Raw genomic sequence first — 14,190 nt, forward strand, 5'->3', positions numbered from 1 at the left:
TTAAGAGTGCAAATCATAATACTCTGGTTTCTCTTCAGATCGAGTAAATCCTTCACTTTTTACTAAGGAGTGCAGACCACTGTTACTTCAGGGAGGGAAAAGGCCCCTTAGATGTCACGTAGTTATATTACATGTTACATACTATATATACTAGTGGGTGTGTGTATTCACAAAAGTGGGGTCAGAAGGGGTTATCATGCTTTATAAGGTTGTGCCATTACATAAAAAAATGAAACAGGATAGCTAATTATTAAACATGACTTGTTTCATAATGTTAATTTGACAACTTACATGATGATAATTTATACTTTTTTTTAAAAGATTTTATTTATTTATTTGAGAGGTAGAGTTACAGTGAGAGGGAGAGACAGAGAGAAAGACCTTCCATCTATTGGTTCACTCCCCAAATGGCTGCAATGGCCGGAGCTGTGCTGATCCGAAGCCAGGAACCAGGTGCTTCTTCCTGGTTTCAGGTGTGGGTGCAGGGACCCAAGCACCCCAGCCATCCTCCACTGCCCTACCGTGCCACAGCAGAGAACTGGACTGGAGAGGAGCAACCGAGACTAGAACCTGGCACCCATATGGGATGCCGGCACTTCAGGCCAGGGCGTTAACCTGTTGTGCCACAGCACTAGCCCCCAGCAGCTCCACTTCCCATCCAGCTCTCTGCTATGGCCTGGGAAAGCAGTAGAAGATGGCCCAAGTCCTTGGGCCCCTGCACTCTCATGGGAGACCTGGAAGACTCCTGGCTCCTGGCATCAGATTGTCCCATCTCCACCCCTTGTGGCCTTCTGGGAAGTGAACCAGTGGATGGAAGACCTCTCTCTCTGCACCTGCCTCTATTAACTCTGCCTTTCAAACAAATAAATTGATCTTTCTAAAAAACAAAACACAGATATGAAAATAAGAGTAACTTTTCATGTATTTAAACTTCCTTTTCAAGGTATAAAATCCATGTGTGTTTTTATGTGACAATTTTTGGCCAACTCAATAACTTTACATTATCCTTCACATTTGCGTGTCTCTGGTTTTACTGTTTGGACACGTGTGACCAGAAAAGATTCATTTGTGATCAAGTCTATATTGATCTCCTTTTTTTCAATAGAATTCTAAAAGATACAGTTTTTTATTTGTATTGATTTTCCTAATTTTTAAAATTTTTCTTGTTTTAGGCCGGCGCCGCGGCTCACTAGGCTAATCCTCCGCCTAGCGGCGCCAGCACACCGGGTTCTAGTCCCGGTCGGGGCGCCGGATTCTGTCCCAGCTGCCCCTCTTCCAGGCCAGCTCTCTGCTGTGGCCCGGGAGTGCAGTGGAGGATGGCCCAGGTGCTTGGGCCCTGCACCCCATGGGAGACCAGGAAAAGCACCTGGCTCCTGGCTCCTGCCATCGGATCAGCGCGGTGCGCCGGCCGCAGCGCGCCGGCCGCGGCGGCCATTGGAGGGTGAACCAACGGCAAAAGGAAGACCTTTCTCTCTGTCTCTCTCTCTCACTGTCCACTCTGCCTGTCAAAAAAAAAAAAAAAAAAAAAAAAAAAAAAAAAAAAAAAAAATTTTTTTTTTCTTGTTTTCTTCGGCTACCAGGAATCTTGAACTAAATTTTTTGTTGTTCATAGTTAGGTCAGTGTATGCTAAGCTTAGATTTGTCAACACATGTATCTTTATTATGAGATCTCTGTGCTTCAGTTAATTGAACTATATTTATTTATTTGTTTGTTTGTTTATTAGGCAGAGCTACAGAGAGAGAGAGAAAGAGAGACATACAGAAAGAGAGAGATCTTTATCTACTATTTTACTCCCCAGTTGGCCACAAGAGCCAGGCTGGGCTAGGCTGAAGCCGGGAGCCAGGTCTCCCACATTGGTGCAGGTTCCCAAACACTTGGGCCATCCTCTGCTGCTTTTCCCATGCTATTAGCAGGGAGCTGGATGGGAAGTGGAATAGTCAGGGCATAAACCATTGCCCACATGGGATGCTGGCTTTACCATCTGCACCACAATGAAGGCCCCGGACCTCTTCGTCTTTTTTAAGCTAAATTAAATTGCTTCTGGAAGTGGATGACAAATAATCAAAATTATAGTGTCTTAAATAAAACAACCGTAACATCTTTTTTTTTTTTTTTTTTAAATTGCATAGTCTCCCTGTGAACTAAATTCTGGTCATTCTCCTAGGGTATGTTTTGTCAACACATATTAACAAGACCTGTGCATGTATTGACGTCACTACTAACAGTTATTCTGGGATGTTGTCTTACAAACATATATAACAAGTACTGACATCCTTCCTTTGCCATAGCTTTCATTTCTAGCTCTCTGTCCTCCAGGGACTTTGCATGAATCTCTTACTGAAACCAAAGTCATTAATGCCATTCAACTTGTATTTAATATGTTCAGCAACACATTTTGTTCCATTTTTTGTTAAATGTAGTATTCTAACTATCTGTATAGAAAGTTTACTATTTTAAGTATAAATTATCGGGTCCGGCACCACAGCACAATAGGTTAATCCTCCACCTGAGGTGCCGGCATCCCATATGGGTGCCAGGTTCTAGTCTTGGTTGCTCCACTTCCAATCCAGCTCTCTGCTGTGGCCTGGGAAAGCAGTAGAAGATGGCCCAAGTCCTTGGGCCCCTGCACCCCCATGGGAGACCAGGAGGAAGCTCCTGGTTCCTGGCTTCGGATCAATGCAGCTCTGGCCATTGTGGCCAACTGGGGAGTGAACCATCGGATGGAAGACCTCTCTCCCTCCCTCTCTCTCTCTCTCTCTCTGCCTCTTCTCTCTCTGTGTAACTCTGACATTCAAATAAATAAATAAATATTTAAAGGCGAGGGCTTTACCTGCTATGCCACAGTGCTTGTACCCTGAATGTGTTTCCTAATCTCTCCAATTCAGGCTGAATTATAGCAGCTATACAGTTAGCACCTCAGCAAAAGCATGAGGTTTTCCAGAATTGGTAAGTAGAACAAACTCATGATGAGGACAGTGACTAGGCCCAGTTGTTTTTTATCTGATCTTTGTATAAGATGTTAAGATTCCACATACTTTACTAGAGACCAAGTTACAATTCTGCTATTATAATTGTCAGCACCAGAGGTTACATGATATTTCAGAACAGTTTATAAAGCTTCATCAAAAAACAAAATAAAGCCAACCAACCAACCAACCAAACAAAAAAACCAAAAAGGTCAGCTTAATTATTACAGAAAATAGTTGCTAAAAAACAAGTGTGCAGAGTGATACTTAATCAAAATTGAGACATTCTGGAGAGGATCATACCTTTCCCATCTCCACTCTTCTGTCTTGCCATTTCCTGTCTCAGGGCACAGAGAGAAGCTTCCCGTACCAATGCAGACAGGTCTGCACCCCTATAATAAAATAAGTACTTTTATTTATTTATCCGTAGATACAGCAAAAGCCCAGGAAATGTCTGAGAGCAATTTCTTGTAAATCACATATTAAGCAATCAGGAAAGAGACTCATCAATCAAGGTGGGATGAACTGTTTATGATCAGCAGGAAAAAGGTTTTAGCTTTCATTTGGAATAGTTATAATCTTCAGAAGAAAAGGAATTACAGAAGAAACAATGCAATGGAAACAAAATAATCTCATCCTGAAGCTACAGATACTAAAGTCAGTGTATGTCCAGTTGGTAGAAAGGAACTTGGACATTATTGTAATATTTTCATTCACAAGGGCTATGCTTAAGTGTTGACTAACATATTCATATATTACAAGTATCTAAAATTAGCTTACATAAAAAGCCATTTATAGCTCCAAGTTCAAAAGGGGAAAATTCAAAGCCTAAAAAGTCTTTGATGCACTTATGCTCAAGCTGAGTGGACACATAACAAGGCGTCACTTATTAGTCTAGGCAGTGATGTGCCAAGTCAGCACAGTTCTGAGTTAAATGAAAGACACTGGGGCTAACTAAGGTTTCATCACATTATAGCCTTAATATGATTCATAGAGATTCTCTTGAGAAAGGTTTAGATTAGGGGACTAAAACTTCACTTGTAGAAATCAAACTTACATAATGCTGATGATCTACATACTATACAAAATTAAAGATTCAAAGAGCTTAAATTACTGGCTGAACCCAATGTGTTTGTTGGTTCAGTGTTATGGTAACAACACCATTTAATAAGCAAGTACATGTTGGGTACTCATTCCAGTCCTTAATGTTAAATCTAATAATGGTACAGAAGCCATGATCTAATGAAACAGGTAGCTTTTTTTTTTTTTTTTTTTTTTGGACAGGCAGAATGGACAGTGTGAGAGAGAGAGAGAGAGAGACAGAGAGAAAGGTCTTCCTTTGCCGTTGGTTCACCCTCCAATGGCTGCCGCGGCCAGCGCACTGCACTGATCCGAAGCCAGGTGCTTCTCCTGGTCTCCCATGGGGTGCAGGTTCTCCTGGTCTCCCATGGGGTGCAGGTGCCCAAGCACTTGGGCCATCCTCCACTGCACTCCCGGGCCACAGCAGAGAGCTGGCCTGGAAGAGGGGCAACCGGGACAGAATCCGGCGCCCCGACCGGGACTAGAACCCGGTGTGCCGGCGCTGCAGGCGGAGGATTAGCCTATTGAGCCGCGGTGCCGGCGAAACAGGTAGCTAAAGACTGAAGTCTCCCATACTGTGATAGCAGTGGAATTAAAATCCAAAATGTTTACCTCTGAACTTTAATCCATTAACCCCATGCCTGTTGTAAACTACACTCTACTTGGTATAATTCAAAAGATTTGGTCCTCAGTAAATTCTGCCATAAAAACCACCTATTACTTAAAATATTTTCAAATCGGAGCACTTAAAGCTGTTAATATATATTCTTCCTTAAGTTTCTCCTCACTCCTCAAGTAGTAAAAGCACTTAAATGAAGACTGGGTTGATTTCTAATTAACGTTTTAAGAAGCAATACTCCTTAAAGGGAGGAAGAGGCTTCAACAAATGCCCCTTACCACCTTTTCAGTTTTTTTTTTTAATTTGACAGGCAGAATTAGACAGTGAGAGAGAGACAGAGAGAAAAGTCTTCCTTCCGTTGGTTCACTCCCCAAATGGCCTCTACGACTGGAAGCCAGGAGCCAGGTGCTTCCTCCTGGTCTCCCATGAGGATACAGGCACCCAAGCACCTGGGCCATCCTCCACTGCCCTCCCAGGCCACAGCAGAGAGCTGGACTGGAAGAGGAACAACCGGTACTAGAACCTCGTGCCCATATGGGATGCCAGCTCTGCAGGTGGAGGATTAACCAAGGGAGCCACGGCGCCGGCCCCTCCTTACCACCTTTTCAACTCTGTTCCCTCCACTGAGAAGCACAGTGCCTTCCTGATGAGCACGACTGCTCGCCAGAGTGTGGCCTGGCTCTCAAGCCCACTGGGTACCAGAACTGCCCCCAGGAAACAGCCTGGGAGATCAAGGTTGGTATTTTGACCACACACCTGAAAAATGATCACTGTAGTTTCAAGTGCAATCATCTTAGTAAGAGATGGTTATGTAAAATTCAGAACTGGAAATAACTAAGTCCCTGTATTCCTACATTGTGTGTGTTCTTTCAATACAGATGCACATTGCCGAGTAACAGACATCTGAAGACCTCAAAGGTGAAAACACCGTATTGCACGCCTGGAAGCCTCAGAAAGCACGGCATTATTTGGTCTGGCCCTGGAGGTGTGCCCAGAGGACCAAGCATCAAGTGCGCAGTTTAAAGGGTTTTTCAATACACCAGACACGGTAATGTCTCTGTTAAACTTGAATCTGATTTTCTTTCCTGTGTCCCCAAACTGGGAGAGTTAACAAATTTACTTGAAGACATATGAAGAAAACACCCCCAAACTAGGACCACCACAAACATTTGCAAGCTGAAGGCAGAATTACTGGATTTTGTGTCGTGAAAATGAATTCTGAGGCTTGGAAAATGTAGCACTGTGGACTAGTCTCTTTTCAATGCTGAAGCACCTGGATGATCGGGAGCCAGTCATGAAATATCCCGTATATTAAGTGGAGGACAGCAATGATGAGGAGGGTGGCCTTCTGAGAGGCAGGGCATCCTAGTGGGCAGTTGCTTCTCTAAGAAGAAAGGAGCAAGGAAAAGCCAGGCATGACACTAGGTGCTTAGCAGGATGCCTCATTTCACCTCCCAGCTACCCGTCGGGGGCTTTGGTCTCTCATTTTACATTTACACTGAGCGCCAGGAGTCAGCTGGCTCTAGAGGGAAACACTTACGTATAGCCATCACAACGCAGGTCACTAGCAACTGTTTCCAAATTCACATCTGCATCCAGTGGAGGTTTGGTACCATTCTAAGTAAGAAAGAAAAATGACTTTTCACTGAGGTTTTAGGACTCATACTCATCTATATAACACTTTCTTAATAAAGAATAATGGCTGCTTCACGCAATGATGTGATTTACTCCCATAAGAGGATTGTAAGAATCCCACAGATTTTGTTGAAAAAATGAGATCAACAAGCTAATTTCAGGGGCCAGTGCTGTGGCATAGTGCGTAAAGCTGCCAACTAGTTCACGTCCTGGTTCCACTTCTGATCCAGCTCCCTGCTAATGCACCTAGGAAAGCAGCAGAAGATAGCCCAAGTGCTTTGGCCCATGTACCCATGTGGGAGACCTGGAAGAAGCTCCTGGCAGCCATTTGTGGAGTGAACCAGCAGATGGAAGAGCTCTCTCTCTTTTACTCTGCCTTTCAAATTAATTAATTAATTAAAAAAAAAAGAAGGAAAAAAAGTTGATTCCAAACTTGGGAAAGCTAAAGGCAAACAATTTAAGCCTGTGTAATTTTAAGGGTTTGTGTGCAGCTGCAGAAAAAATAAACCACCACCACCAAGAACAAAATCTACCAACTCAGTGTTCCAAAGGGGAAGAAACACGTTTTTTTTTCCTGTTCCAGATTAAATGTAGCATATGTGTATGCAGAGCTTAATTTTTATTTTTTCTTTTTATGAAGATTTATTTATGTATTTGAAAGGCAGAGTTACAGAGAGACAAAAAAGAGACAGATAAAGAGAGAGAGAACTTCCATCTGCTGGCTCACTCCTGAAATGGCCAATGACTAGGGCTGGGCCAGGCCAAAGCCAAAGCCAGGAGCCAGTAGCTTCTTCTGGGTCTCCCACGTGCGTGGAAGGGGCCCAGGGTCTTGGATCATTTTTCACTTTTTCTCAGGTGCATTAGCAGGAGCTGGATCAGAAATGGAGCAGCAGAGACTTGAACTAGTGATCACATGGGATGCTGGCACTGCAGGTGGAGGCTTAACTGATTGTACTGGCCCTTGCAGGGCTTGGTTTTAATGTGAAGTTGGACGCCAGTTGAGCACGAGCAGTAACCTGTCCAAAATCTGAAGTCCTTTACACTCCATATGTTCTTTCTAAATCCTTTATCTAAAATTCAACCCTGACATTGGTACCAAACCCCCTGCAGCTCACAGCAAGAGATACCAGAAATTACAATTACAACACTTAGCACAGTGCACTGTAAGCATTCAGTACATATTTCTAGGGATAAACCACAGGAGTGAAAAAAAAGAGTTCATAATGATTTTAAAAGTATGACAGTTAGATGGTAGGGGTGAGTATCTGCTGTATTATTCTGATTCATAATTTACATATACATTGTATATATTCTTTTCTTTGTGTATATATTACATTATAAAAGATTTATTTTTTATTTATTTGAAAGGCAGAGTTATAGAGAGAGGAGGAGAGACAGACACAGAGAGAGATATCTTCCATCCACTGGTTCAGCCCCCAAACAGCTGCAATAGAAGGGCTGGTTAAGACCAAGCCAGGAGCCCAGAGCTTCTTCTGGGTCTCCCACATGGGTGTAGGGGCACAAAGGCTTGGGCTATCTTCGACTGCTTTCCCAGGTACACTAGCAGGGAGCTAGATTGGAAGTGGAGCACCTAGGTCTTGAACCAGCACCCATATGGGATGTTGGTGTTGCAGGTGGAGGCTTAACCTGCTGAACCACAATGCTGGCTCTGAAAGAATTATTTTAAGAAACACATACACGCGTGAATAAACATATGCCATAAAGATCATCTTAGTGTGATTCTGAGCTCCAGCTTGTAACTCTTGCTTCCCGGTAATGCAGATCCCAGGGGGCAGAAGACTATGGCTCAAACCACCCCATGGTTCCTGGCTATGGTCCAGCCAATGGGCGTTTGGGGAGTGAGCCAGCAGATGGGAATTCTCTGTCTTTCAAATAACATTAATAAAAATTTTAATACAGAGATTATCTTATAACTATCACCGCATGGAGACCCAAGAACAGGGTTCTGTGGTTTGGAGCTGATAACCTTGTGCAGCTACCTGCTGCTCTGTCTACACTCACATATTAGCATCTCCCAGCAAAGGCACTCTCAAGTACTGCAGAAATTTTCACATTTGCCAGCCTGTATTATTGGATTAAAATGTAAATGTTCATGTAACACAGATTAAAGGAAATTACATTTCCCATTCAATCCACTTTGACCTGGGAAATAAAGTCTGTGACCTTAGGGAAATAATCTTTGTACCTTTTTCTGCCAGCTGTGAAACTAGAGGGTCAGACTGCATGATTACTCAGCATCTTTCACTGTAAATGATTTTCAACTTTGTCAGGACAGCAGTTGACCCTGAGGCAAGCAGGTGTAGGTAGTAACTGGAAGGAAGCAAGGGGGCAGCTTCCGTGTGTTTTAAAATTCATCATTTATTTTATTTTGACAGATAGAGTAAGCAGTGAGAGAGAGAGACAGAGAGAAAGGTCTTCCTTCCGTTGGTTCACCCCCTAAATGGCTGCTATGGTTGGAACTACGCCAATTCGAAGCCAGGAGCTAGGTGATTTCTCCTAGTCTCCCATGCGGGTGCAGGTGCCCAAGCACTTGGGCCATCCTCCACTGCCCTTCTGGGCCACAGCAGAGAGCTGGACTGGAAGAGGAGCAACTGGGACTAGAACCTGGCCTCCATATGGGATGCCGGCGCCACAGGCGGAGGATTAGCCAAGTGAGCCACAGCACCGGCCCCAAAATTCATCATTTAAAGTACACACAGTTCAGAGGCATCGCCATCAACACTGCTGCACAACCATGACCACTGTCATGTCTACTTTCCCCATTCACAATCCGCACACATGAAACCCAAACTCCCCATTTCCTTGCTCCCAGAGGCCCCTAGATACTACCACTCTTGCTCCACGAGTGACTAGGGTTGCCATCTTTCCTGAGCTGGCGGCTTTGCTTGCAGCCATTTGCTTCATGGTAAGTCCAGGCATGTAAGCCAGGCATTTCACAGTAAGTCCACTTTCTGTATGTGTACTGTATTTCAATAAAAAGGATCTAAAAGTAGAAATAATGGTGGACCAACAATTAGAGATCTAAGTTTTAAAGTTGAAATCTGCAACTAAATAGACCTTTGGGAAGTTTGTTACTTTCTATTATTTATTTTGGTAATAAGAAAAACAACATTTTCTTTCAAGATTAGGGGCCAGCATTATGGTGTGGCTGCTTAAGCTGTTTGCTGCCTGAGGCACTAGCATCCCATACTGGAGTGCCTGGAAGGCAGGGGATGATGGCCCAAGTACTTGGGTTCCTGCCACTCCCATGGGAGACCTGGATGGAATTATGGACTCCTGGCTTCGGCTTGGCTTAGTCCTGGCTGTTGTGGATATTTGGAGAATGAACCAGCAGGTAAAAAATAAATAAAAATTTTAAAAATACCAAACAATTCATCTTCCTTTTTGGGAATCATAGGCTGGATGAATACTTAAAGCTACAGAAAAGAAAGCAATTGGTCTTAACTTACTATCAGTTTAACTGTCTATTCAAAAGGATAGCAGCATTTGCAAAAACAAACCACATCCTTTACTCACTTTTGTGATAGTTTTTAAGATGGCAAGGCGATCTGCTGGGGGTGGTAAACCCACAAAGAGTGTTTTGTCCAGCCGGCCTGGACGTAGAATGGCAGGGTCAATGATATCTAGAGAAGGGAGGAAAACATCTTAAATAAAGGAAATACAATATTTTTAAAAACAAAATTCACATTGTACATGGCTAAGGCCTCCTGTGGGGAGCAATCCGGACTGGACTGAGTTACTGGAATTAAGACTTATTCTATGCATCTGCTCTCCCACAATATGGCGCTGGGAGAGAAGTAAACAGCTTCCGCACAGCTGCCTCCAGTTCAACTAATAAACTGTAGGACTTGCTCCTGATTGGAGGAGAGCAGCGTACTCGGCGTGTGGGCAGCCGAGTTGGGATTGGCGGAGGAGGACTATAAAGGAGGAGAGAGACGGCATGCACCAGGAACATCTATGGGGAACATCTAAGGGAACCATCTAAGGGAACCTGTGCAGCCCCCAGAGAGCCGGCCGGCGGTGTGCCGCTCCCCTGCGGAAGTGGGGAAAGCGGCCAGGGGGAACCGCCCTTCCACGGAGGTGGAAGGGATAGTAGCCAACCCGGGAAGAACCAGCAGCAAACCCGGGGAGGGCCGAGCAGACGAAAGAACAGCGCAGGGTCCTGTGTCGTTCCTCCACGAAGAGGGGGAGCGACAGCCTCCCTTTTAAAATAAAAAACTGATAATTTGGACATTACTAAAATTAAAAATTTCTATTCATCAAGTACATCCTTAAGAAAATAATGAAAAGTCCAACCCTGTTCTCCTGGCCCCAAACCTGCTCTTCCTTCAGAACTCCCATCTCAGATAATGAACCCCTCCCTCCTCCAACTCCCAAACACCAGGCAGGACTCTCCCTTCCCTCTAAGCTGGAGCAGGCTCTATCAAGTCTGCCTCTGCCTCTCTCAACTCCACAGTCACGACCATGCAGAAGTCCCTTAGCCAGCTCTGCTGAGTGCCCTGCGCTGACCATGCAGAAGTCCCTTAGCCAGCTCTGCTGAGTGCCCTGCGCTGCTGCCTGAGTTTCCTTCCTGACACAGGTCCAACTCTCCCTGCTGCTCCCCCTGCAGGACACAGCCCGCACTTCCCCATGGCAGGAAGGCTCTCTGGGACCTGACCACCTCAACACTTCCCTTCAGCCTCCACATACTGTGTACCAGCTCTCTTGTGTCCCCTACACAACCCAGAAGATTCACACATGCTCCTTTTGGTTCTCCGGGGTTCCTTTCCCTAAACGCATTTACTCTCAGGTGTCTTCACAAAGGTCATGAAAACGCCTATAATATGAAAAAAACTATGCAGGGATTTCAAAATTCTTTGGCACCGAAATAAACTTACCCTTTAATTTCCTTTTCCCATGAACATTTTGAAGTCTCCTTGTGCCTATCTGAATTTTCCAAGGACACTTCCTGTGCACTTGCTCTTAGAACACAAAGCTAGCCCCCTTGTGCCTGACACTGAGACTGATGATGAACGTTCCTGACTCCTCCACAAACGGCCCACTTTTAAGCCAAATTACATAAAAGCATCATAGCTCATAGAGGTGAGATCACTGTTCATACACAGACATACCTTCAAAAATGGGATTCCCATTTCTAATAAACACACTGAGACTGAAACCAATGATGTACTCCACTATAAGGAAATAAAACTAGTACTTTCTGAGCAAAAATTCTGAATCTTTAGTGTTGTTCTTCAGTCACCTTATGAAAACTATATACTTGTTGGGCCAATCTGAAGCCAGGAGCCAGGAGCTTCTTCTAGGTCTCCCATGAGGGTGCAGGGACCAGGCACTTGGACCATATATCACAGCTTTCCGAGACAGACCAGCAGGGAGCTAGATTGGAAGTGGAGCATCCAGGACTCGAACTGGCGCCCATATGGGATGTAGTGCCACAGTGTTGGCTTTGCCCACTACACTACCACGCTGGCCCCCAGACTGTGGTTTTTATATATATATATATATATATATATATATATATATATATATATAAAATTTATTAATTTGAAAGGCAGAGTTACAGAGAGAGAGGCAGAGAGAGAAAGAGAGAGAAACAGAGTCTTCCATCCGCTGGTTCACTCCCCAGACAGCTACAACAGCTGCAGCTGGGCTGATCCAAAGCCAAGAGCCAGGAGCTTCTTCTGGGTCTCCCACACAGGTGCAGGAGCCCAAGAACATAGGCTACCTTCTACTCTTTCCCAGGCCACAACAGAGGGCTGGATCAGAAGTGGAGCAGGTGGGACTCCAACCGGTGCCCATATGGGATGCCGGCACTGCAGGCGACAGCTTTACTTGTTATGCCATAGCTCTGACCCCTCCAGACTGTTTTCTTTTTTTTTAAAGATTTATTTTTATTTATTTGAAAGTCAGAGTTACACAGAGAGGAGAGGCAGAGAGAGAGAGAGAGAGAGAGAGAGAGGTTTTCCATCTGATGGTTCACTCCCCAACTGGCCGTAACGGCCAGAGCTGCGCCAATCCAAAGCCAGGAGCCAGGAGCCTCTTCTGGGTCTCCCACATGGGTGCAGGGGCCCAAGGACTTGGGCCATCTTTTACTGCTTTCCCAGGCCATAGCAGAGAGCTGGATCAGAAGTAGAGCAGCCGGGTCTCGAACCAGCGCCCATATGGGATGCCAGCGCTTCAGGCCAGGGCGTTAACCCACTGGGCCACAGCGCTAGCCCCAGACTGTTTTCTAAACTATGTGTACCATATTCACTCCCCCTGGCAATATATGAGAGGTCTAGTTCTTCCATATCCTTGCTAATACTTGGAAGAGCCAAATTATTGATTTATTTATTTGAAAGTTTGAGTGGCAGAGAGAGAAAGGGGGAAGACAGAGAGAGACAGACTTTTCATCTGCTGGTTTATTCCCCTAATGTTTCAATAGCCACGGCAGGGCCAGGTTGAAGTCAGGACCCTGGAAAGCCCTCAGGATCTCCCACATGGGTGGTAAGAACTCAAGCCTGTGGGCCACCAATTGTTGCTTTCACAGGCACATTAGTAAAATGCTGGATCAGAAGTGGAGGAGTTAGGACTCAAACTGGCGCTCCAATGGGAATGCTGGCAATGAAACGTTAATCCATTGAGCCACAATGCTGGCCCCAGTAATTTGAATTTATCCCACTTATTTTTCTTTTTTTGTTCTTTTGTTTTTTGACAGGCAGAGTTAGACAGTGAGAGAGAGACAGAGAGAAAGGTCTTCCTTTTCCATTGGTTCACCCCCTAAATGGCTGCTATGGCCAGCACGCTGCACCCATCAGAAGCCAGGAGCCAGGTACTTCCTCCTGGTCTCCCACGCGGGTGCAGGGCCCAAGCAGTTGGGCCATCCTCCACTGCCTTCCCGGGCCACAGCAGAGAGCTGGACTGGAAGAGGAGCAACTGGGACAGAACCGGCGCCCAAACCGGTACTAGAACCCGGTGCCACAGGTAGAGGATTAGCCATGTGAGCCGCGGCGCCAGCCCCATTTATTTTTTTCAAGGACTGTTCTGTTGATGACATATCTAAGAAATCTCTGTTTAATCCATTGTAGAAAAAAATTTCTTCAACATTTTTTCCTAGGAGTTCTAGTATTAAGTTTTCATTGGTGCTTGATCTATTTTGAGTTAATTTTTATATGCAGTAAGAGGTAAAGATTGAAGTTCACTTTTTGTGGATCTTTTTGGGGGGGTATATGGATATCCATTGTTCTGGTTAAAACTGTAATAAAGATTGGTTTCTAAACTGCATGGCCTTTGTGCTTTATAAAAAATATATTCAAATATGTATAGGAATATATTTTGTTTCCATTGTGTGCCTTTGATCTTTTTCTCTCTGTCAATTCTGTGCTATGGAAACAGTTTCACTTCTATATAAAAACATGGATCTTAAAGCCAGATCCACCTGCCCAAAGAGGGCACTTGATATAAATAATCCTGATTATAATTAAAAATGTTCTAGGACTTACATAATCACATACTTAACATCTATAACTGAACAAATGTCACATTTAGTATTAATGAATTATTTTAAGAAACTTTACAGTAAAAAGCATTCTGAAACTTTACATAAGTTATAGTATTAGATGATTTAAATTATACTCCACCAAAGGTTCCTGCAAGATCCTATGCACTATACATCATTAGGATTGAGATCCAGTATCTCTTCCCATCTCCTCCCCAGATAGACTCCTACTATTTCTTCTATGTCTTGGCTAATGTTAACTGATTCTTCCAGTTTTTCATGCCCCAAAACTTGCTGGATTCCATTCTCCAACATTCTGTACCAATCCACTAGCAAATCCTGTCAGTTCTATGATACAACATATCCAGATTCCTTCTGCATCCACAGCTAT

General features: G+C 44.3%; 1 protein-coding gene across 15 annotated transcripts in view; it reads right to left on the bottom strand.

Annotated features, from left to right (window-relative positions):
- The window catches only part of NVL (nuclear VCP like), a 110,634-nt gene that overhangs the window by 30,939 nt on the left and 65,505 nt on the right, over positions 1 to 14,190 (bottom strand). For 13 of the 15 annotated variants that reach the window (XR_011381469.1, XM_070055378.1, XM_051820594.2 and 10 more), the window contains 3 exons: positions 9,839 to 9,945; positions 6,207 to 6,283; positions 3,271 to 3,359 (listed from right to left, as the gene is read on the bottom strand). Coding sequence is in view for 14 of the 15 variants with exons in the window: in XM_070055378.1 (XP_069911479.1) it covers positions 3,271 to 3,359; positions 6,207 to 6,283; positions 9,839 to 9,945 (273 nt within the window). In the remaining variant the exon portion in view is untranslated. Of the gene's footprint in view, positions 1 to 3,270; positions 3,360 to 6,206; positions 6,284 to 7,456; positions 9,306 to 9,838; positions 9,946 to 14,190 lie in introns of those variants that run through there. The other 2 variants (XM_017347766.3, XM_017347767.3) reach the window with 2 other exon arrangements.

The sequence above is a fragment of the Oryctolagus cuniculus genome, chromosome 13, assembly GCF_964237555.1.
Source record: "Oryctolagus cuniculus chromosome 13, mOryCun1.1, whole genome shotgun sequence".
Classification (NCBI taxonomy): domain Eukaryota; kingdom Metazoa; phylum Chordata; class Mammalia; order Lagomorpha; family Leporidae; genus Oryctolagus; species Oryctolagus cuniculus.